We start from the raw sequence: 22,374 nt of genomic DNA, 5'->3' as shown, positions 1-22,374 counted from the left end.
CACTATATCCCAAGTCTACTGAAGCCATACAATAGCTTTGTGACAAACAGATGTTACCCACTTATATTTTTCTAATTCATTGAGTTTAATCCGTGGCAACAGGATAACGAACTTGAGAAAAGGATTGACTAGATATGCAAAAGAATCATTAGCATTTTAAGCACTGGTGTTTAAAGGTTCTTGCTCTGTAAAATTTGTGAAAGACATTTGTATTTGAAAGACATTTCTCATGCTCAACAGGACTCTATTGGGTGGGGGGGGGTGTAACATTGTTTTATTGTGAACTATAATTCCAATTTATATTATGTATACTTTTCATTTATTTAAAAATGTTATTTCATTGATGTCTTGAAATTACTTCATTGTCACATGATCATTCAGAAAACATTAATTTATTCAGATTTTGTATTATCTTAAAGGGGGGGGGGGGGGGGGGTTAAATGCTCGTTTTCACTCAATATCCTGTTAATCTTGAGTACCTATAGAGTAGTACTGTATCCTTCATAAATCCAAAAAGTCTTTAGTTTTATTATATTCATAAGAGAAAGATAGTCTGTACCGATTTTTCCCGGAAAAACACGACCGGCTGGAGGCGTGACGTGTGGGTGGAGCTAAAGAATCACGAGCGCGAATAGGCTTTTGCGTTGAGAGCATGTGGAAGCTGTGACATTACCGTGAGGGAAAATCCATCATCCAAAACAAACCATGGCTTACAGTCAGATTCAGCCGTTTATTTATGACCCAGAATCCGATCCAGAGGCTGAAACTGAACGAAAGGAGCAGCTGCAATGACTCGCTCCGAGCAGGGTTCGAACCCGGGTCTCTGGCATGGGAGGGGACGCACTAACAAGGAGGCAGATATATATATCTTATCGCACCAAGCTATCATCTTTTTTGAGACTTTTTGAAACGTTTGCATGTTTTAAACGTTCTCATTTTGAGTTCCACTGAAGAGAGTATTTTGGAAACCAAAGTCCCTTTGGAATGACATGACATTAGAGTGAGTAAATAATGACTGAATTGTAATTTTTGGGTGCACTAATCTTTTTAACTTTGTAATGTTGCTTTTGTTGTTGTTGTTTTTTTCTCGCTTTTGTGCGCTCTCTCAGTCTCCCTCTCTCCTTCTCTCTCTGTCGGTCTTATGAACAAGCTCAGTAATTTAGAACAAATGCTCATATCAGCACAATCCCATCCTGTTTGCCCCCGTCTCTCCCTGTAATTCTCCAGAGGGACGAGACGCTGAAAATAGATGCCTCTGTCAATTTGGAGGAGAGAATCAAGTGCATTAGACAGCTGAGACGAGGAATCAAATCAATGTTGCCAGCAGCCGACTCTTAAGAGGGCAATGTTAAAAAGTTTGGGGTGAGAGAATTAAAGGAGAATGGCTGACTGGTTCCATGTCCCATTGCCTTTTCTCTTCCTGCTGCCTATTAAGATCAAGGGAAATGAGAAGTGACTGCTGTATGTGCTCTGATAGCTCTCATGAGAGAGACAGAGGGAGAAGAGAACCTGAATACAGTTTCTTTAAATCGAGCTTTGAACTGTAAAATTAAAAGATTAAAGATTAAAACAGCCTAAACTGGTTTGCTGTATTCCAGCCTAAACTGTGCTACTGGTTTTGGAGACTTTTCAGCTGCTAAGACTGGGAGACCATTTTTACAAGTTGCTGGTAAAACAAATTACATTCCAGATGTGTACTTGATTAAAAGTACAAATGCTTACAGCAAGAATGACTTTACTACAAGTTACAGTAAAAATCACTAATTCCCATACATCTTGAGTAAATATCTTTATGTATCTGATTTGAACAGAATTTAAGCATTTTAATTGTATTGAATGTAAGCTCAAAGATAATAGGTACTAATCCTCCTAAGAGACATGAAAAACAGAAACAGTTGATGAGTGAGGAGAACAAACTAAATCAAATTAAAACTTAACACATTGATATCGCAATATATCAAGGCTGACACAATAGTCTCAAACATTGAAGCCTCAGTTAAGCTCAAGTTCTCAAATCAATCAATATCCTTTAAAGGTCTCTTCAGTATAACAGATAAATAAGTCAAATTAAATAGTCACAGGCTACTTGCACTAGACATTTTGGTTTCAGCTGCAGCCATGTCCTCATCTCATATATGAAACATCAGCAAATACCTGCTAACATTTTTGTAAAATAGCTTTGTTGACGAGTTTGGGTGAACAATGGGAAAACAGAGAAGTAATAGTACCTTCAGTACACTATAGATGGAGATACAACTTATTTTGTATCAGAAATAAAGTGCTGCAGAAAAAAAAAAAAAAAAAAAAAAGTATTTACTGTTTAAGTTAAATTCGTATCTTTGAATGAAAACATAGTAAGTGACACATTCCGAATCAATCCTGATATCATGAGCTTGATCATTTGAAGTGGAAGATGTGTGTGCGCCTAGACTAAACAGACAATATCGTCCACTGGTGTATTGTTATCTTTATAGATATAATTATTGGTGTAAACAGGCATTAAGGCTTGCCGCCTTCCATTGTCACTTGTGCTCATTCTTGTTATGTGTCCTCAATCTGGCAACCCGAGAGAACATTGAGTCTGAGCTGGAAGGCACGGGAGAAAATAAGCCCATTAGGACTGCCTATACACAGGGCCCGGAATCTTGTGCAGTGCCCCTGTATATATCTTGACCTCAAACTTTTGAATCACAGTGTGAATAAAGATGAAATTAGATTAGACAACATATAATTGAAAATGTTCAACATGAGAGGCTAATTCAATGATTTCACAACCATATAAAAACAGTGCTATGCAAATGTCCTTATGATTACCCCAGCAAAGCCCTCAACTAAATCAGTTTGCATTACGACTAAACACCATCACATCATCACCATGCATGAAATTAAGTATCTACTTTGTTGTTGCGCTTGTGTTACATGGCAGCTGTGAGCCTATTAAAACCCCCATTCTCTCCACCTGAACACTCCCTCTCACTTCAGCCAGCCAATGAGGCAGTAGATATGGTGCTGACAAGCCAAGGAGACAGGGGAGCTGAAGCAGGCATAAGTACGCTAATGTTTCATTTGTTTGTGCAAAGCCCCAATATGGTGTCCATTTGAGACCAGCCCTTAAGCCCATGCATCTTAATAAAGCCACTAGGGTGTGTGATAGGGACAAAGTAACGAGAGAAATGCTCCTAAACTAGGAGCACCGCAGAATCAGACTCATCTATCAGTGGACAAATCTATCAGAAGCCCCGTGGTGCAGGAGAGATCCTACGAGGTTAATAATCCAACAGCCAAATTACTGCCAGCGGTTTGTTTTGCCCCTGGGTTGTTTCTGCGTGATGGCAGTGAGGTTTTATTTTCTATTATTCTGGAGTATGGAGTCCCACGGCACTTCTCTCTGCGTTGCTTAGAGGTGCTTTTTCTAAAGAATGGCTCGAAAAAAAAGAAACAGGGTGGAAATTCAGTTTTTGGAGCGTTTTTATTTGTGCCAACTACATTTGGATTTATCTGTCTGTTGCTCTCCTCTCAGAAGTCTTTTGTCAGTTATACACAATTCTCGTGTTAGCCATTTTGTTGTTTGTAAAAAGAAAAAATGTTTTTGATGTCACATTATATTACAATCAGCACACTGACTGTAGGAATTATCCATTTAGAGAAGAAAAGCAAGCCTTCTGTGGATTCTCTGAAGTTGCAGTTATGTATGTGGTTTTCTAAAGTGTAGAGGAAGATATTCAGTGTGAAACTTGAAAAAGTTTATTCTATGGCATGAGACTTTAAACACTCCTGTTTTGGTGCTGCAATCTTTATTTTAAGACTCAAACCATATCCTATATGTGAATGTAAAAATCTTTTTGAAGTGTGTTAGAATCCAATTCATAATGCAACACACAGGAAGGATTAAACACAACACAAGCACACATTAGCAGGCAATATTTATTCGGTCTGCAGTATATTTTTTTTTTTTTTTTTTTTTTTTTTTTTTTTTGCTTTTAGGTCAATTACTGTGTTGACGAAGCAATGTTTTGCTCCTAGTTGGCATGTTATATAGAGTGTAGAGTAGAATTTACGGCAAACGCTTCACACAGTGAATGAGATTAAACATTTAAAATACATAATTGCAACTTAGTCTTTGTGATTTCATAATCAAAATAAACCATATTGTGTTCATATTTTTTTTTTCTCTGGTCCTGATTTTTACTCACATACGGTTGATTTTAGGGCTTTTATATTTATACATACACTTGAATGGTTAATTGCTTAACTGGCCATATTTATCATGTGGTTTTTGGTCTAAACATTATCATAACTGTGTGACACTTTAGCCTCTGTAGAATAATTGGAAAGACCAGTATGCAGCTCCAGGTCCATAATTTTTTTATCTTTGAAAGCTCTAACTATCATTTTATATTAGTAAATCCAGAAGAAAATGAAATGTGTGGCAACTTCACCCTAGAACTGTGTGATTGTCACGGTCATAGAGACAAGAACAAAAGAGATTGAGATCGGAGATCTCTGCAATCTGTTTGTGTTTTATAGCATACACTCATCTTCAGAGCGTAATGGACTGTGCGGTATACACCAGTGACCTCATGATTCTGATGGGTCACCTGTATGTGTTTCTATCCCCCGCCCTTCATTTACCCCTTCCCATCCTCCCCAGCTTTAGCTGTCTGCTCTTTCCTCGACCTGTTCTCTTTCATTCGCTTCTTCTATCCTCCAGCTTTGCCATGGGAGAAATCATGCATGAAAAACTGTTTGGGCCGACTATAATTGGCCTCCACTACACATATAAACATGCAAGTTTATGCACACACATTCCCTGATAGTGGTTCCAGAACTGAAATAGTTTTGTAAACAATGCACCGTTTTTTTGTATTTTTTTTTTTTTTTTATCCCATGGTTGACTGACAGTAATCCATACAGACACTTTCATTTGGCGCGGGTGCCATCTTTAATCCTCTCATAAGATGACCTAAATGACTTCCGTTCCGACTTCTTTCCCATGTCTCTGTCTCTCTCTTGCTCCCCCTGGACGGCCCCCCGTCTCTCTCTCTCATAGTGTCTCTCAGTAGGGGTCGTGATAGATGTCAGCAGGTGGTGTCATTAGCCATGCCACTTCTCAGAAGATTCAGGAATTTAGTCTCTTGGCAGAAAAAGGGAGAGTGTTTAAAATGGAATTGGATTTAAGAGTCCGTTTTGGGCCAAGGCGGCACTCACCGGTATTAGGTGACACAATGCATGAGGACATGTCGGCTAACCGCATGCCAAAATAGAATTTCAGTAATTTGGCAGAGAAGGGGATGAAGTGATAAAAACATTTAGAGGACAAACAATATGTCCTTAAAGAGACCTGAGGCAGAAAGACATGTAACAAAAGGGACAAAGGTTTGGGCCGGCACTTTTAGGAAAATATAGAATTCAGGTTGTGATTAATATAGTTAATCATGAAGTACAGATGATGACATTTCATTTAAGTTCCATTTGCATTAAAAGTTTCTGTTTGTTTTTATAGTGGTTAGTAGTATTGTAACCAATCACAGGTGTACAGTGACCCCCAAAATATTTGGATACTTCTGGATGCTTAAAAATGACTTTATCGCATTAGATATACAGTAACAAGTGGCACCTGCAAATAAATGTAAACAGTGATGCTTAATTAGGCATGCTTTGACTGCTTCAGCTTCTATTTGCCAATCTTCATTTCAATGAAATGTTATCAATTAAATTCTAAGATCAATCTTTTAGTCTATGCTGTTTTCAGTTGATGCATAACAATTTATATATATATATATATATATATATATATATATATATATATATATATATATATATATATATATATATATATATATATATATTCTGCACAAACATGTTTGCATTTATTTATCCACCAAGGGTATTCCTTTTCATTGATCCTGATTATATGTCAGAGATGGGACCAAGTCACACATGTGCAAGTCTCAAGTAAGTCCCAAGTATTTTTTTCTTGGGCAAGTCAAGTCAAGTCAAGTCACAAGCTATGTCAAGTCAAGTCCAAGTCAAGTCACCTTAATATTGTTATTTTACCTGCAGAATCTGATCTTAATAAAGTTAAAAGACAAGATATAAGTAACTGTCAGTAAATTAAAATAATTTGGATTTGCATTGTAAATACTCATGTTCAGTAAAATACATCATGGAATCAAACAAAATTGTAACTTCCTAAAATTATTTATTTTTCACTTCTGCCAACAGTGTTTGAAATGTTTTACATTTTCAACATTGAGTCCATAAAACTAAACATCCAACAGACTCCTCTCTGAACACCTCTCTCTCTCTCTCTCTCTCTCTCTCAAACACAGTTTACATACAACATTAAACTTTGTTACATTTCTCCTCTCTCTCTCTCTCTCTCTCTCTCTCTCTCACACACACACTCTCTCTCTCTCTCTCTCTCTCTCTCTCTCACACACACACACACACACACACTCTCTATCTCTCTCTCTCTCTCTCTCTCTCTCTCTCAGTATAGAATATAAATATGACGTATTTTCAGTTGTTTCATACTTTTTTGTTATGTACAGTACAGACCAAAAGTTTGGACACACCTTCTCATTCAAAGAGTTTTCTTTATTTTCATGACTATGAAATTTGTAGATTCACACTGAAGGCATCAAGGGCTATTTGAGCAAGAAGGAGAGTGATGGGGTGTGTGTATATATATATATATATATATATATATATATATATATATAGGCCTATATGTATGTATGTGTATATATATATATATATATATATATATATATATATATATATATATATATATATATATATATATATATATATATATATATATATGTAATGTGCACTTCTCATGATTGGGTAATCGCGGCAGCTACATTTGTTTTTCTGATTAATTGTTTTGCTCTATGAGAAAGACTAGGTAACAAAATATTCGGGGCTTATGCCCCCTTAGCCCAGCCCTAGCGCCGCCCCTGGAATGCGTTTTTTTGACGGCCTGCTAGCGGATCATTAGGGGCCGTTCACATCACGTCTTGTGCGGGCGCAAGTTCGTTATTTCCAATGTAGGCGCGCGGTATGCACGCTCATAATGGAAGCAACGCGCGCGCGTCGCACTGCATCGAGTTAAAAACATCTAAACTTTTCAGAATGCCGCAAGCGCACCGCGGGTCATGTGACAATAACTAACCAATCAGCTTCATCCTTTCCCGTATCAACGTTGAAAGCTCAGCTAAGATGAAGGAACAGCTGTTCATAGCTGTATATGGATTGCCATTTTGAAATGAATTTAGTAGCAGAGCTACTGCGAGCGATTTTTAGTGCTGCAAATCCATTTATCCTTTGCTGAAATTTCCGCGTTTTCAATGAGAGAGAGCGTGTCATGGATGCTTAGCAACGACAGACGCCCCAGGAGCACTTCTGTCCGAGCGCTTTGGAAAGAAGGAGAAAGCGGCGCACCCAGCGTTTTCCACGCGTTTTTAGGCGCGAATTATTGAAGACAAAAGCGATGACCCTCGGTACCTCTCAGGCTGACATGTTGATGTGATGTGATATCTGATTTAAGTGGGCGTGGTGTGTGTAAGGTAGAGAGGGCATGACTGATGATAGTGTCCTGATCCAGTCACGACGCTATTCTCAGCCTGCGCTCCAGCTGAGTAATCAACTTTATTTTAAAAAATAATTTATATATTTTATATTCAAACTGAAAACATTATGTGATTAACACTCAAGTCATTCAAGTCATCGTGTCTCAAGTCAAGTCAAGTCCCGAGTCTTTAACTTCCAAGTCCGAGTCAAGTCTCAAGTCCTAAAAATAGCGACTCGAGTCGACTGGAGTCCAAGTCACCAAGTCACAAGTCCCCATGTCTGTTATATGTGCTAGCCCTCATACAGATTGTCTTGATCTCACTCCACTAAGAGGAACAAACGAATAGAATTCTTAAAATGTCGTTTTTAATATTTAATACTGGTTGCATTCAACTCCAAAGAGATCTATCAAATACGGAAGTTCATATGAGGACTCTGTGCGCATGTTGATTGTATAAAAATCAAGTTCACTTTATATAAGTGTTATATTAAAGTTTGCAGGGCACTTGGAGAGAGCAAAATGAAAAACTGACGCAGCAAAAGGCGAGAGAAACAAACAATGAGAAACAAAGTAAGCGATGGATAGGGAAAGTGGCTGTGTGTTGTCCTGCTGACAGCAAAGCATCATGGGGCTTGCTTTTGCAAATGTTTATAGAGATATGCCCTGTCAACACCTCAGATACCATTACTTACAGTAATTAGTTCTTCCTTGTTGGCGCTTTCTCTCTCTCTTCCTCCTTTGTTTTTGTCACTCTCCCACAGCGTGTGAGTTATGGTAAAGATTATTTGGCCTTTCCTAGCTGTCAGAGCCAACAGACTTTATGGAATTGATAAATACATGAATCAAAATATTTATAAATCAAAGGGCAAACAGGCTTTTAATGAAATGTATTTTATGTCCCTGGTGATGTTCTCTCTCCAGGTCCATATCTGGGAATTAAATTTGTGTCATTCAGGAGGAATTCATGCGCCAGGATTGTTGTATCATAATCTTACACAGGCAGCATTTTTAATATCATATTGCATTTTAGATGTTTCTTCAAGTTTGGGCACTTTTATGTCCCGGGGCTTACTTTTTTAGTAAAACTAACTTACTAAACCTAAACCTTTTTTTTTTTTTTTTTCAAACAAACCTTCAGAAGTTATTTGAAATAGGTTTATATGCATACATATTGTATACAATATGTGTTTTTCTTTGTTTTACATGGAGACAATCGATAAAAACTGTGATAATCTAAATTAATCACATTGATTGCAAATTGCACACCATTTTGCACAGCATTGCGCACCAATTTGGACCCCAAAAGATTAGTCATAATTGTGTTAAAGTGAGAAAAACAATGAAAAGACATAACAAAGAGTCAATTTAGAAGAAATATTTTAAGTAAACCTAGAATTTACATCTGTGTGACACACAGATTCACACAGACTGGTCAGAGGTGACATGAATGCATTCACACTGCAATTAGGAATCAATAAATACTTATATGAGATGAATGAGTTTGAAAAAACATTAATATTGGTAGTGTTTTAAATAATTTTCTTCAAAAATGATGTCACACTCTAAACTCCTGAGACTTGTTTGGAACTATTTTTCAAAAACAGCTAATACTGACAATATTACCATATTACTGAACTGTTGTTTAAAATGAGTATCACATTTGCACTCAATCATGCAGATATTTAGAGATTATTTGATATCACTTTTATTTTATTTATTTTGTTAATAGTTTGTTAAGAGAGTGAAACCACCCTTTTAAAGCAGACTCGGGTACAGTTTGCGGGTGCGCACTCAAGTTTAGAAGACAGTGTTCAAATCAACCAAATGAACCGGACTCTGACATCAATCGTACCCGGGTGCACACCAAAAGTGCTAGTGTGAAAGCACACTTAATGCTGTTTGATATAGATCAATTCCAGTTTAATTTTTCTAATAAAAAGACTGTTCAACTCTTAATATTTTGTATTTATATTCTCCCCTTTACATTATCTCTGCCCCACAAAAAAAATCCAATTTAACATACCTCCAACTGTTTGATGTTGTTGGTGTTGGTGTTGTTTTTTTCATTACCATTTGCTCAAATAACAAAAGAAAATTTCCACTATTGTGTTTTCAAGACTTATAAAAAAAAGAGAAAGTGAGAGAGAGACACTGAACAGCAATCAGAAGAAAGAACTATGTCAAATTTACTGTCACTCCCATAGACACTGTATTGGAAACACTCTCTCATTAGCGCTAACTGGTTTTTAGTACAGTGTTGTTACTGTACATGCTTTTTTTTTTTATTCCATATTAAGGGAAATTCATACAATAGATTTAAACTGTGCTACTTTAAGACCATCTCCAAACTTTCTACCACTAGTCTTCTGTTCTTCCTGTATACTTTGATTGACATATGTCTCATCAAGTCAGCGGTGAGTAATCTATTCTCACACCAATGGTGCTGTCTCAAGCTATTCCTACTTCTTTCAGTTTATCTGATTTGCCGTTGTGTTTTCTGTCTTATTTTTGTTTTCAGATTTGTTGTTGTGTTTTCCCGAATTGTCATTTAGTTTTTTAGATTTGCATTTGCTTTTGTAATATGTTATTTTCACGTGAATTTTAACTTTTGAAAGCTGTGTAACACCAGCCATAGAGCAAAACTGGGAAAGTAGGCTACTGGCCTTTTGTGCAATAAGCATCACATACTGTAGTCAGTGAACAGTCTGTGGGGGTCCTCTGAAGTTGGAAAATGGTGTTGGGGAGACGCTAAGCATCACTCACACACACACACATACGCATATGCACATATGAACTGGTCAGAGTGATGTGTTTTTCAGGACATTCAGGACAACATTGTTTAACTGTGCATGGCTCCAACCCTCTACAGACACCTTGGCAACTGAATCGCCATTTGCTAGTAAATTTTTTTGGTTTACTCACCAGACATACACACACACACATATAAAAATGAACGTTTGTAAAATGCCAGTTTTTAAAATATCTGAAAGTACACTCTTTACATCAGTCAGTCAAGCATTATAATAATCAAGTATTATTTAAAATATAACTTTAGTGATTAGAAATAAACTTGATAACCATGTTTGAATGCATATTTATGGAGCCCTGCACATGACGTGCATGAAAAAATAAATAAATTGTGCGCACAATTAGTTCCCTCAATGTACTAAAACGTGCACACAATTACTATTGTGTTCAATTGATTTACTATTGTGTTCCCTCGATTTGCTAAATCGTGCAGACGATTTAGCAAATCGAGGGAAAGAATTAGTAAATTGTGCACACAATTTATAAATCGAGTGAACAAAATAGTAAATAGAGGGAATGCAATAGTAATCATGTGCAAGTTTTAGTACATTGAGGGAACGAATTAATAAATGGTACACACAATTTAGCCTAATATTTTTTTCTGCATGTCTTGTGCGGGGCTCCGTACATATTAGTTTTTTTTTTGTTTTTTTTTTTATTTATTTTTTATGAACATTACTAGGGAAAAAAATTACACAAATTGGCTTACTGATAAGATAATAATGATACAAATTCTACTATTAAGAACTATAAAATGCACTAAGGATCACTGAGGATTAATTAATAGTTCGCTCAAACTGATTTGCTGAAATCAAAACAGGGATTGAGATTGCAGCCAATGATATTGCCATTTGCGCATTAGCTCCGCCCAGTACCGGAGAACCCGGCAGTTCTTAAAAGGTGAAGAAGTCCAAGTGAGCGACGTTATTTTGACAGGAAAATACATCAAAGAATATTGTTTACATGTAGTGCGTCAATTCTCTCTCTCTGTCTCTCTTTGCGTGTGAGTGAGACAAAATGACGGCGAGTCGTGTTTCTTCACACTAGATTTTACGATACCTTAAATACAGGTGCGTTGCACATCCATTTCAGATTAACTGATAAACAGTACAAATCACTTGATGGAGAGTGAAACTCTGAAGTGCTCAGTCAGAGTGTTCGGCGAGTGAAAATATGTATGTGCTAAACTTATACTTAGCCTCCAACTCACACACTGGCGTGTATTTATTAGCCATTGGCTAATATCAGACATCATTTAGTCGCCCAGAGTGAAGTTTTAGTCCCATATGCGAGTGATTTACTCACAGTGTAGAGAGTTGGGCTCACATAATGATACAGCCTTTCATCAGTGTGTTATTTTTATATGAGCAAATACAACTTAATCCTAAATTACTGTTATGCTGATTTATCTGAAGTATTTGATTATAACGTCTGTCTTCTTGTATTCTTTACTCTTCCCCTTTTCTCTCCTCGCCTCTCCTCCTCTCAGATCTTTCTAAACGCAAAGTCAATCCGTCTTGGAAATCTTCCACACGGGAGCGTGGACCCTTTGCTCGGCCCAGGGACCACATACCCCAAACAGACTGTGTACGAGGTGTGTGTATGCCCCAGCGGCAAGCTGTATCTGTCTCCAGCAGAGAGCTCCTCCACCTGCCAGACCACTAACAGTGTGTGTCTCTGGAGCTGAGAAAGGTGGGTGGGCCATGGACCACCCAGCACCAGAAAGGCCTTCCTTCACCTTTCCAACCCTGTTCCTTCCCCTTCTTCCTCTACTTTCTGTGACCGCTTTTCTTTCTCAAAACATTTCTGTTGAGCCTTTTCTTTTATCCACCCATCCATCAAGCTGTCCATATCCCTATCTATCTATCTATCTATCTATCTATCTATCTATCTATCTATCTATCTATCTATCTATCTATCTATCTATCTATCTATCTATCTATCTATCTATCTATCTATCTATCTATCTATCTATCTATCTATCTATCTATCTATGTGTCTGTCTGTCTGTCTGTCCATCTGTCAATCTGTCTGTCACTCGCAGGGGTCTCCAACATATTGATTGCGATTGACTGGTACATCTTTATCACCCAAAAAATAACAGTAAAATAAAGTACAAAAATGCTTTACATTTCTCCATTCTTTGTACAGTATTTTTTGTACTTAATTTTCTGTTATTTTTGGGAGCTACTGTGACAGTGACAAAGAAAAGTATAACGTAAAGGAAGTTAACAGAGGTAGACGATGCTGAAGACAAGCGCAAAGAGGAGAAAATACTGTAGCAGGCCAAGAACAAGCTCGCTGTTCAAAATTCTTGAAATATAGGAAGAAAATGTGAGGTTATATTAATGTATCACTGAAAGGAACTGTCTTGAGAAAAGTGTTGATGGCAATAATGGCATTTTCTTCTCTTATCTCTATATAAAGAGCAGCTCTGCTTTGTTTACAGCAGCAACCAAGAAAACGCTATATCGGGGCTGATACATAAGCGCCACCTGCTGTCAGAGAGTGAATTTTGCGTATCATTCAGACATGATGTTTTTGTTTCATGCATATGTTTTATGTAGCCAAAAAAAAAGAAAGAAAAAAGGCTAAAGTCAGACCATTCTGTTTTTGCTTTAAATCCTGAAAGTATACTGTATAATTCAAATCAAAAACAACTGTTCATGGAACGTGTGTAGCATCATTGTTTGGATCGTGATTAAGATGCATTGGTGGCCTTTAATTTCAAATGCCTACTAATGTTTTGGTTTATTTGTATTTATTTTTCAATCTGATTCTGATTCTGCAACAGTTATGATCAGTGTATCACTAATTCAAATACTAAATAAAATGCCTCATATTAGAAGTACAAGCTGAGATTCTTCAATATTTAGGTCATGGATCCTGGGCTTAAAAATGTTGGTGACCACTGGTCTACAGTATCTGTCTGTTCCATCCCCACTTCACACATTGACCATACATCACTCTTTCCCTTTTTTTTAATTTTTGGTTGTTTTCTCTTTCTCTTGTCTATTCTCATCCTCTTTCAGTGTATCCTCTTTCCTATCTTCCTCTTCCCCTTTGTCCTCTCAAGCAGAAATCAGGAATCATTAGGCGTATCTTGGCTAGGTTGAAGCTGCATCTTCCCAATCTGTAAATGGAGCAGAAACTCTTTTTTCCTCTCTATTTTTTGTGTTTTGTTCCTCCTTTTTTTCTTTTTTCTTTTTGTATGAGCATCTGACTCAGTGGAGGATTGTGTGCCGGGACGCTGGACTGCACTTGTGAATGAGCACACACACGGCGACCTGCAAACGAACGTGTGTTTTTCTAAAGATACAAAGGTGCCTTTGCTACTGTTAGTAAAGCACATCACCTGTAACTCTCCCTCCACGTGCAGTGAGACTTAGCTCCACTAGGAAAACTGATCGAACGAACCCTCTCCTCTCTTTTATTTCCTGGGTCAAAAAGACACTATAATGAACAGAAAATAAAACAAAAACTTACTTTCCTCTTGGATGTTTCTTTTTGGAAAAAAAAGCACAAACTTATGCCATGTACATAACAACATTAATAAATAATAATAAAAAAGAGAAAGTTTATTTTAAGAATTTTGTATTTGAGAATGCTTGATAAAATTTCTTTTTTATTGTTTAGGTCTCATGGACATGTTTACATGTACTAGTGAGTTAATGTTAAAAATAATCTTGTTTTCTTCTTTTTCTTCTCCTTTTTTAATACTCTTTATCTGTCATCAACCAATTTCAGTTGTTGGATTGAATTTAGGTCCTAACTAAAATTGATCCTGCCAGTCAAAAAGAGGTGCCGTAATCCTTTCTCAACTCTATGGTTATGTTTGTTTTTATTGTTTTGTGTTTTTTTTTTTTTTTTTTTTTTTTTATTATTATTATTTTTTAAGTGTGTTTTGGTGTGTGTTTTTTTTTTTTTTTCTCCACATGATGTAGTGTAAAAATCTATACCGCAAGCTTATTATTAACCATCATTGTTACATTATTTACTGTTTTAAGTGTTTCAGGCCATGGACCACTGCACTTGAGTAAATTAAAATATGATTTTGAGCGTTTATTGTGCAAAAAAAAAAAAAAAAAAAAAAAAGGAAAGGAAAAGAAAAGAAAAGAAAAAAAATTGATTGAATGAATGAAAAGTGAACTGCCAGTGTGGAATAACCTTTTATAGTGTTCTGTAGGGAAAAGTTTTTTGACCCATTTGGATTTATTTGCATTTGGGAAAAAACAAAAACATTAATTAATGCAAGAATAGCTCCTAAAATATAATTCCATAGTAATAAATTAGGTGGTAAATGAAAACAGTTCTAATAAATAAGCAACATGCGCAAAATTAGGAGCCATTCATGTAAAAATGTAATTCCAAAGAGGTTATCACATTTATTGTACAGCAGTTATCCAATAACACTTGTGTTTATGGCTGTCATCAACCTCATTATGACACATGAAACATTGTCGTTTGCGAATTTTGACAGAATTGTTCTGCACTTGCGAGAGATATGCCTGTAAGTTATCACGCCTGTAATAACTGAAGTATACCATGAGTTCAAAAACTCAGTTTATTTTTTTGTATGACAAAAGTCTGGAAAGAAGATATCCACATATGCCCTCAGAAATGTTCAAAATATAGAGGAACCTGTTTAGCAAACCCTAGAGTAACACAGAACGGGCTACTATACAGTAGTCTGAGGTGCTTAGCATCAAAATAACTGTTTATTTATATGTGTGTTTGTGTTCCATAGGAGAGAAGATTTCTTAAGCGAAAACAAAGATATATTTTCTTATAAATTCTATGCAATGTGTTTGTAAGATTGCTGTGAGGTTGGAAAATTATTCAGTTATATAAGAGGTCAAGATGTCCTAGATTTTCTTTTCATCATAACTCCGGGATTAGAACACTCAAATTAAACTGGCTCATGAAATAAGTTTGACAATAATTAAAAATAAACAAGTGATGAACACATGCAAATATGTTTGTTTGGGATATTAAATATCTTTATTTAGGAGATGAAACCCAAGCACTGTCTTTCTCTTCCTTCGCTTCCCATGTTATTTCTCACCAAGTCCATGGGGAGTTGATTTATTTTCTGTGAAGAAAAGTAAGGACATATGTTGCTACATCTTCCTGTCTCTGTCTTTTTATTTCTTTATTTTCTGTCCATTTTCTATCAATGTTTGACTAGAAAGGGTAGAGGCAGAGGCAGTCTTTGAGGCTTTCGAATCAAATTTACCATGAAATAGAACATCTTCATAAAAGGATGAGGTCAGTGATTTGGTTAGGACTCACTCCTCTGGCACTTCTACTCTCATTTGGAAAAGCAGAGAGGTCTTATAAAGCTTATGAACTCTGGGAGAGAAGCTAAACATCTGAGGAGGGCCATAAAAAAACTATTCATTCTTCACTGAATTTTGTGCTCATAAATTTTGGCCCGCTATTAAAAACGTGTTTTGAGTGTAAAACAAGCATCATTCAGTTTTTTTTTTTTTTTTTTTTTTTTAAACACGTGTAATTTTTTCTTTTTCATTCATTGCACTTTATTTTACCCTTGTGTTTTAAAATGAGATTTGAAGGTGAAATATGATTAAATCTGTTTCCAAGGGCTTTGAAAACAAACTTTGTTGAGTCTTGAGATACAGGTTCATTACAAATTCAGTGTGAAATTCCATACTTATTGCCATCTGTACTACAGTGTTTAGATTTTCAAAATGATAAAAAAAAAAAATATATATATATATATAAATAAAAATTAATTTCCTAAACAATGAATAACTTGTCTAGGACGAAACAGCTGTTGACTGAGTTCGCTTGGATTAAATAGTGTCTAAGAAGATTGCCTGAATTTAATTGTAGTTGTATTCTGCTCTAAATAATGAATGTTTGTGAGACTTCTCATTGGCATTCAGAAGGGAGAAACATGTTGAATAAAGAGTCGAGAACTCACAACCCACAGGAGGCAAATTACTGAAATCAAATGCACAAACACACATAAACCCTTTACAGTTTTCACTGTATTACTTATATAGTTCTTTCTTTCTTTCTTTCTTTCTTTCTTTCTTTCTTTCTTTCTTTCTTTCTTTCTTTCTTTCTTTCCCTCTATTTCCAAGGTAATTTCCACCTTTGTATTTTCAGTCTTTTCTTCAGTCCTGTGACCTCAAAGTGGCAAAGCAGAATTGTTTGTAGCCATTTATAAACACTTTTCATCAGTTGGATGCATCTTAATAAAAAGTATTCATTTCTTTCCAATAATAGTAATAAAAGTAATAATAAATACAAAAAAATCCCAAACTTTTGAATGGTATAGTGCAATTTGTGTCTGATCACAGCATGTCACTCCGCATTTGTTTTGTCTTTTCTAAAAGTTAACGAGTTTTAAAATTATATATAGTATTAATTTTATCAGCAACAGATAATGGAAGAGAGATGACAAAGGTAATAGACATAAAAATAAATAAATAGATATCACATTAGGATTATTTTGGTCATTTGTAATGGTCTCTGCTGAAGCACTTTCAAGTCACGGAGAATCTTTGATGTCTAACGTAACATGATTCCTGGTGCACATCTGCCGTAATGGCACAGAATAGCACAGAAGCTAATATGAGCGCTCTCAGGCATATTAAATCAGATTAGGTAGGCAATCACCTGAAACAATGTGTCTTGCCAAGGGCCACACTGCCCCATCAGAGCCATTCAACTGCCGCAATTTATTTAATGTAATAGAATGTAATTCAGATTGTGATTTAGAATGATTAATTGTATTATACTGTAGAAACATCAGTGATCCCAAAGGGAAAATCAGACGGGTACTGTCACTAATATTTGTCTGATTGTCTGCTTCATGTTTACAGACAAAGCTCACATCTGGGGGATTCATAAAGTCCAGAGGACATGCCTGGAATTCCAGAGTCTTGTCTTGTCTTAAAAATGAAATGAATACTTTTACTAAGATCTTTTCTTTTTTAACTTTTCTTTTTTATGTTCTTTTCTTTTCATTTAGACGCTCTCATTTAATCACAGTATGTAAAATGCACAAAATAGCTGTTGAAAAAAAAAGTTGATTGATTGCCTCTTAAGTACATTTTCAGAAATAACTTCCATGTTATGAATAAGACTATACATTATAAAATAAGAGCTCACTTTAGTCTACAAGAAAAAAAAAAAAAAAAAAAACAAGCAGATAAGCAGAGGGTATGAATCATTAAAGTTTATGACTTCAGACATTTCATATGCCAATTCTATCTTCTTTTTCCCTACAGAAATAAAATTTGATTAGATATTATAAGGTCAACAAAATATTGATGCATCCATCAAATAATATTTTCCAGGCCTCTCTGCAGTCCCCAGAAGAACTTATTTACTTGGATTATGCTGAGGGGGTTGAATCTGAAGGGATGTGAAAGTTTCGGAACTGTTTCATGGATGATTTCCATTTATTTCACTGAAAATTATTATCCATATTAGAAAAAGAGAACATATCCACAAAACCTCATCTTTTTGGTGTTGAGGGAGATTCCAATCCATCCTTTGATCGTTTTGTGCAGACAAACTGATTCTGATGATTCTGAAGCCCCCAGGTGTCCCGTTAACACCAAGGAGGTCTATAATATCTGGAGAAAGTTATCCGTTAGGATTCACATTCATCTCACTGGCAGACCCTCAGTTTCTGCTGCTCCGAGCCAGAATGCATGAGAATTAGTGGGATTCATACAGAAGTGAGTTGAAAATGTACCTTAAGAAAAGAGTTTTTTTTTTTTTTTTTGTAAAGATTATGAACATTTGGTTTCCTTGGGAACACAGTCTGCTGGATAATAGAACCAATTTTAGGAATAAACGAGATTGTGCACCCGTAAATTAAGCTTCTTTTTCATCATTCAAAACCTGACTTTATTTCTACTGTGGAACACAAAAAAGAACATTCTGGTTCCAATAGACCTTCATCAGGTTAGACACCATACTGAATTTAACGCAGACAAAAAAAAATCATGCTCACAATTCACAAATTTATAAAATGTTTTATAGTGGCTTCATCAACTAATTTTTGTTGTTGTTATTGTTTGTCTGTTTGTTTGTTTTTAAAGATCTTTCGTCAGCTGAAAAAATCCAACAACAATCATGGAACATCCTGTACTTCTGACCCTCACGGTCTTGTTTTCATTCCTCTTATAAATCCAGTATGGCGCGTTCCTGGCTGAAGTCTGTTGACTTCCACTGTATTTTTTGTCCATATAATGGAAGTCTATGGGAACCAAAACTGGTTAACATTCTTTAAAACATATTATTTTAATACAATGCCAATTTAAATTTTGTGGTGGACTATCTCTTCAACGGATTAAAATCACAAAGAGTTTATCTAAAGCTGTGAACTTTTCCAGTCAGTCTTATTCTGTTTATGTCCCACAGATACCTTATAACAGTTTTCGGTCGTTGCTGGGTTGAAGATGTCATTCTCTTTACGTTCTGTTTACTCGGTTAATTTATAGCAACTAAGGTACTTAAAAATCCAATCAGAAAGCAGCACTCAAGCTCAAGGGCAGAAGATTTTGGGAAATTCTGTCGAGTGCTTTTATTTCGTCTCTGACATCCCATCTTTATAATTGTGGCATTGTGATTGTAATATAAATGACGTTATCGTGAAATATTCTTTCAGATTACATTCTATCTAATGTAGCTTTTAACATTTCCTCATATAACTGGGATGGGAAGTATTTTTTAGGCTACATTTTCCAGATTTGAAAAAGTCAGATTGTTTATTATTGTCACTCCCATACAAAATTGTAATTAATGCTCAGGCCCACACAAAATCCGCACCCAGAGAAAAACTCAGCAGATTTTCCACAAAACTGGAACAGAATTCAGTTTAGTGGAACTGTCATTCACAAAGTTCTACATCGCATCCCATATTACATGCTTGTTTATGAAATATATTCGGTAATTTCATAACACTCTCATCAACCAGTCATATAAAGTATACTACTTTCAACTCAGTTTCACATAAATCAAATCCATTTGCCTATATTTAAGGGGCCTCCTAATTTAAAAACACCTCATGGCTCATTTACCTCTGGATGTGTCTCATATGGTATATATCATTAGAAATGTATGGTTTATCATTTTACTGATTATGTAGCAAACTGAGTGTGAAAGGATTAAATTTAGAAGACGTGCCGTCTCTCCCTCGCATTCCTACACAAAGACGCAGTTTAGAAGCCCATTGAGGTCCCCTTTGTTCCTAAAACCCTGCTATATTCAGATATGGGCAGATATATTTACATACAAAAATATGTGGTCTTTGTGTGAAAAATATATGTTACTTAAGCAGTCGTCTGTGTGCGCTCTATGCTGTGAGATTGTGATTTCAGTGAATCGTATGTCTCTTTGTTCCATATTCTAGTCAACCATTTATTATTATTATTTTTTTTTTTAACAAAATTATTTGTATTGTAGGCTACTTTTTGTACAAACCCATTTCCAAAAAGGTTGAGACACTGTACAAATTGTGAATAAAATCAGAGTGCAATGATGTGGAAATTTCAAATTCTGATATTTTATTCAGAATACAACATAGAAGACACATCAAATGTTTAAACTGAGAAAATAAGTTGATTTAAATTTCATGGCATCAACACATTTGGGACAAGTGTGGGACAAGGCTGTGTTTACCACTGTGTGGCATCCCCTCTTCTTTTTATAACAGTCTGCAAAAGTCTGGGGACTGAGGAGACAAGTTGCTCAAGTTTAGGAATAGAAATGTTGTCCCATTCTTGTCTAATACAGGCTTCTAGTTGCTCAACTGTCTTAGGTCTTCTTTGTCACATCTTCCTCTTTATGATATGTCAAATGTTTTCTATGGTTGAAAGATCTGGACTGCCTGGCCATTTCAGTACCCAGATTCTTCATCTACACAGCCATGATGTTGTAATTGATGCAGTACGTGGTCTGGCATTGTCATGTTGGAAAATGCAAGGTCTTACCTGAAAGAGACGATGTCTGGATGGGAGCATATGTTGTTCTAGAATTGGATATACCTTTCAGTATTGATGGTGCCTTCCCAGATGTGTAAGCTGCCCATGCCACACACAGTCATGAAACCCCATACCATCAGGCTTCTGAACTGAGAGCTGATAACAACTCGGGTTGTCCTTGTCCTCTTTAGTCCGGATGACATGGCATCCCAGTTTTCCAAAAATAACTTCAAATTTTGATTCGTCTGACCACAGAACAGTTCTCAACTTTGCCACAGTACATTTTAAATGAGCCTTGGCCCAGAGAAAATGCCTGCGCTTCTGGTTCATGTTTAGATATGGCTTCTTTTTTTACCTATAGAGATTAAGCCGGCAACAGTGAATGGCATGACGGATTGTGTTCACCGACAATGTTTTCTGGAAGTATTACTGAACCCATCTTGTGATTTCCATTACAGTAGCATTCCTGTATGTGATGCAGTGCCGTCTAAGGGCCCAAAGATCACAGTCATCCAATATGGTTTTCCGGCCTTGATCCTTAAGCACAGAGATTGTTCCAGATTCTCTGAATCTTTGGATGATATTATGCACTGTAGATGATGATTACTTCAAACTCTTTGCAACTTTTCTCTGAGAAACACCTTTCTGATATTGCTCCACTATTTTTCACCGCAGCATTGGGGGGATTGGTGATCCTCTGTCCATCTTGACTTCTGAGAGACACTTCCACTCTGAGAGGCTCTTTTTATACCCAATCATGTTGCAAATTGACCTAATAAGTTGCAAATTGGTCCTCCAGCTAGTCCTTATATGTACATTTAACTTTTCCGGCCTCTTATTGCTACCTGTCTCAACTGTTTTGGAATGTGTAGCTCTCATGAAATCCAAAATTAGCCAATATTTGGCATGACATTTCAAAATGTCTCACTTTCAACTTTTGATATGTTATCTGTATTCTATAGTGAATAACATTTAAGTTTATGAGATTTGTTAATTATTCCATTCCTTTTTTGCTCACAATTTGTACAGTGTACCAACTTTTTTTGGAATCGGGTTTGTACTGAGTAAAGAGGTCTTTTAGAATTTATTTTTTACTTCAGTGTAATTTTACAGGTCAAGGTGCAACAAGCCTGAAATCCAGTACACATCCAGAGATTACATTTTGCTTCTGTTCTGAAGTGTTTTTATTTGAATGAATGAAGAAAAAAAAGAGAGCATTATGTCTAGCATGACCGGTCATTTAACATGTGTCTTCATTTTGAACACCGTATTGATTTTTTTTAAAAGCTGTAGGCATTCACTTTGTAAAGATTTCCCCCCGTAAAAAAAAAAAAAAAACTTTATGCTCATACTTCCTTTAAAATATATTAAATTAGTTAATATGTTGTCATATGCAAAGACAGAGTGTGTATAGTGTGCATCTATTTCTCTATTTCTTTCAGTTCAAGTTTCCTATTAATTAATTAATTACATTACATATTGTTTTTAAGGTGTCTTTATTAAAATGTAATTATACTGTTAAATACAGATTAATATTTCTTATAAAATTATTTACGATTAGGGTTTGGTTTAGGGTTAGTTGTTTGTTTTTAGGCATAATTTACTGTCATTACAACAGCATTGATACTTTTAATAATTTAAATGAATCTTCCTATCTACTGGTGTCATTTTCTGACCTTATGAGATGTGGTGTTCTTTTTTGGAAGTAAACATTATATATATATATATATATATATATATATATATATATATATATATATATATATATATATATATATATATATATATATATATATATATATATATATATATATATATATATATGATATTAGAAACTAAACAAGTCTGTCTTTACAAATAAGTCATTGAATCATTCATTCAACCAATTTTTCGAGTTGGTGAGATTTGTTTAACCAATTCATTCAAAATGAGTAGGTAAATTTAGGAATGAAAGACCTACTTGATATTGCCTTAATATTGTTGTGGCTTTGTTTAAAGCTGTTTTTGTTGGTGAAGAAA

The 22,374-nt window shown here is 35.6% G+C and overlaps 1 protein-coding gene across 1 annotated transcript in view; it reads left to right on the top strand.

Moving 5' to 3' along the window:
• Positions 1-14,231, top strand: part of LOC113044155 (zeta-sarcoglycan-like) — a 269,395-nt gene extending 255,164 nt beyond the window's left edge. The window contains exon 8 of the mRNA XM_026203817.1: positions 11,877-14,231. Within this exon, the coding sequence (XP_026059602.1) occupies positions 11,877-12,074 (198 nt within the window). The 3' untranslated portion in view covers positions 12,075-14,231. The remainder of the gene's footprint in view (positions 1-11,876) is intronic.
• Positions 14,232-22,374: the final 8,143 nt, after the last annotated feature.

The sequence above is a fragment of the Carassius auratus genome, chromosome 26, assembly GCF_003368295.1.
Source record: "Carassius auratus strain Wakin chromosome 26, ASM336829v1, whole genome shotgun sequence".
NCBI lineage: Eukaryota > Metazoa > Chordata > Actinopteri > Cypriniformes > Cyprinidae > Carassius > Carassius auratus.
The sequence above is the reverse complement of the archived record's forward strand: the minus strand, read 5'-3'. Positions and strand labels throughout refer to the sequence as shown.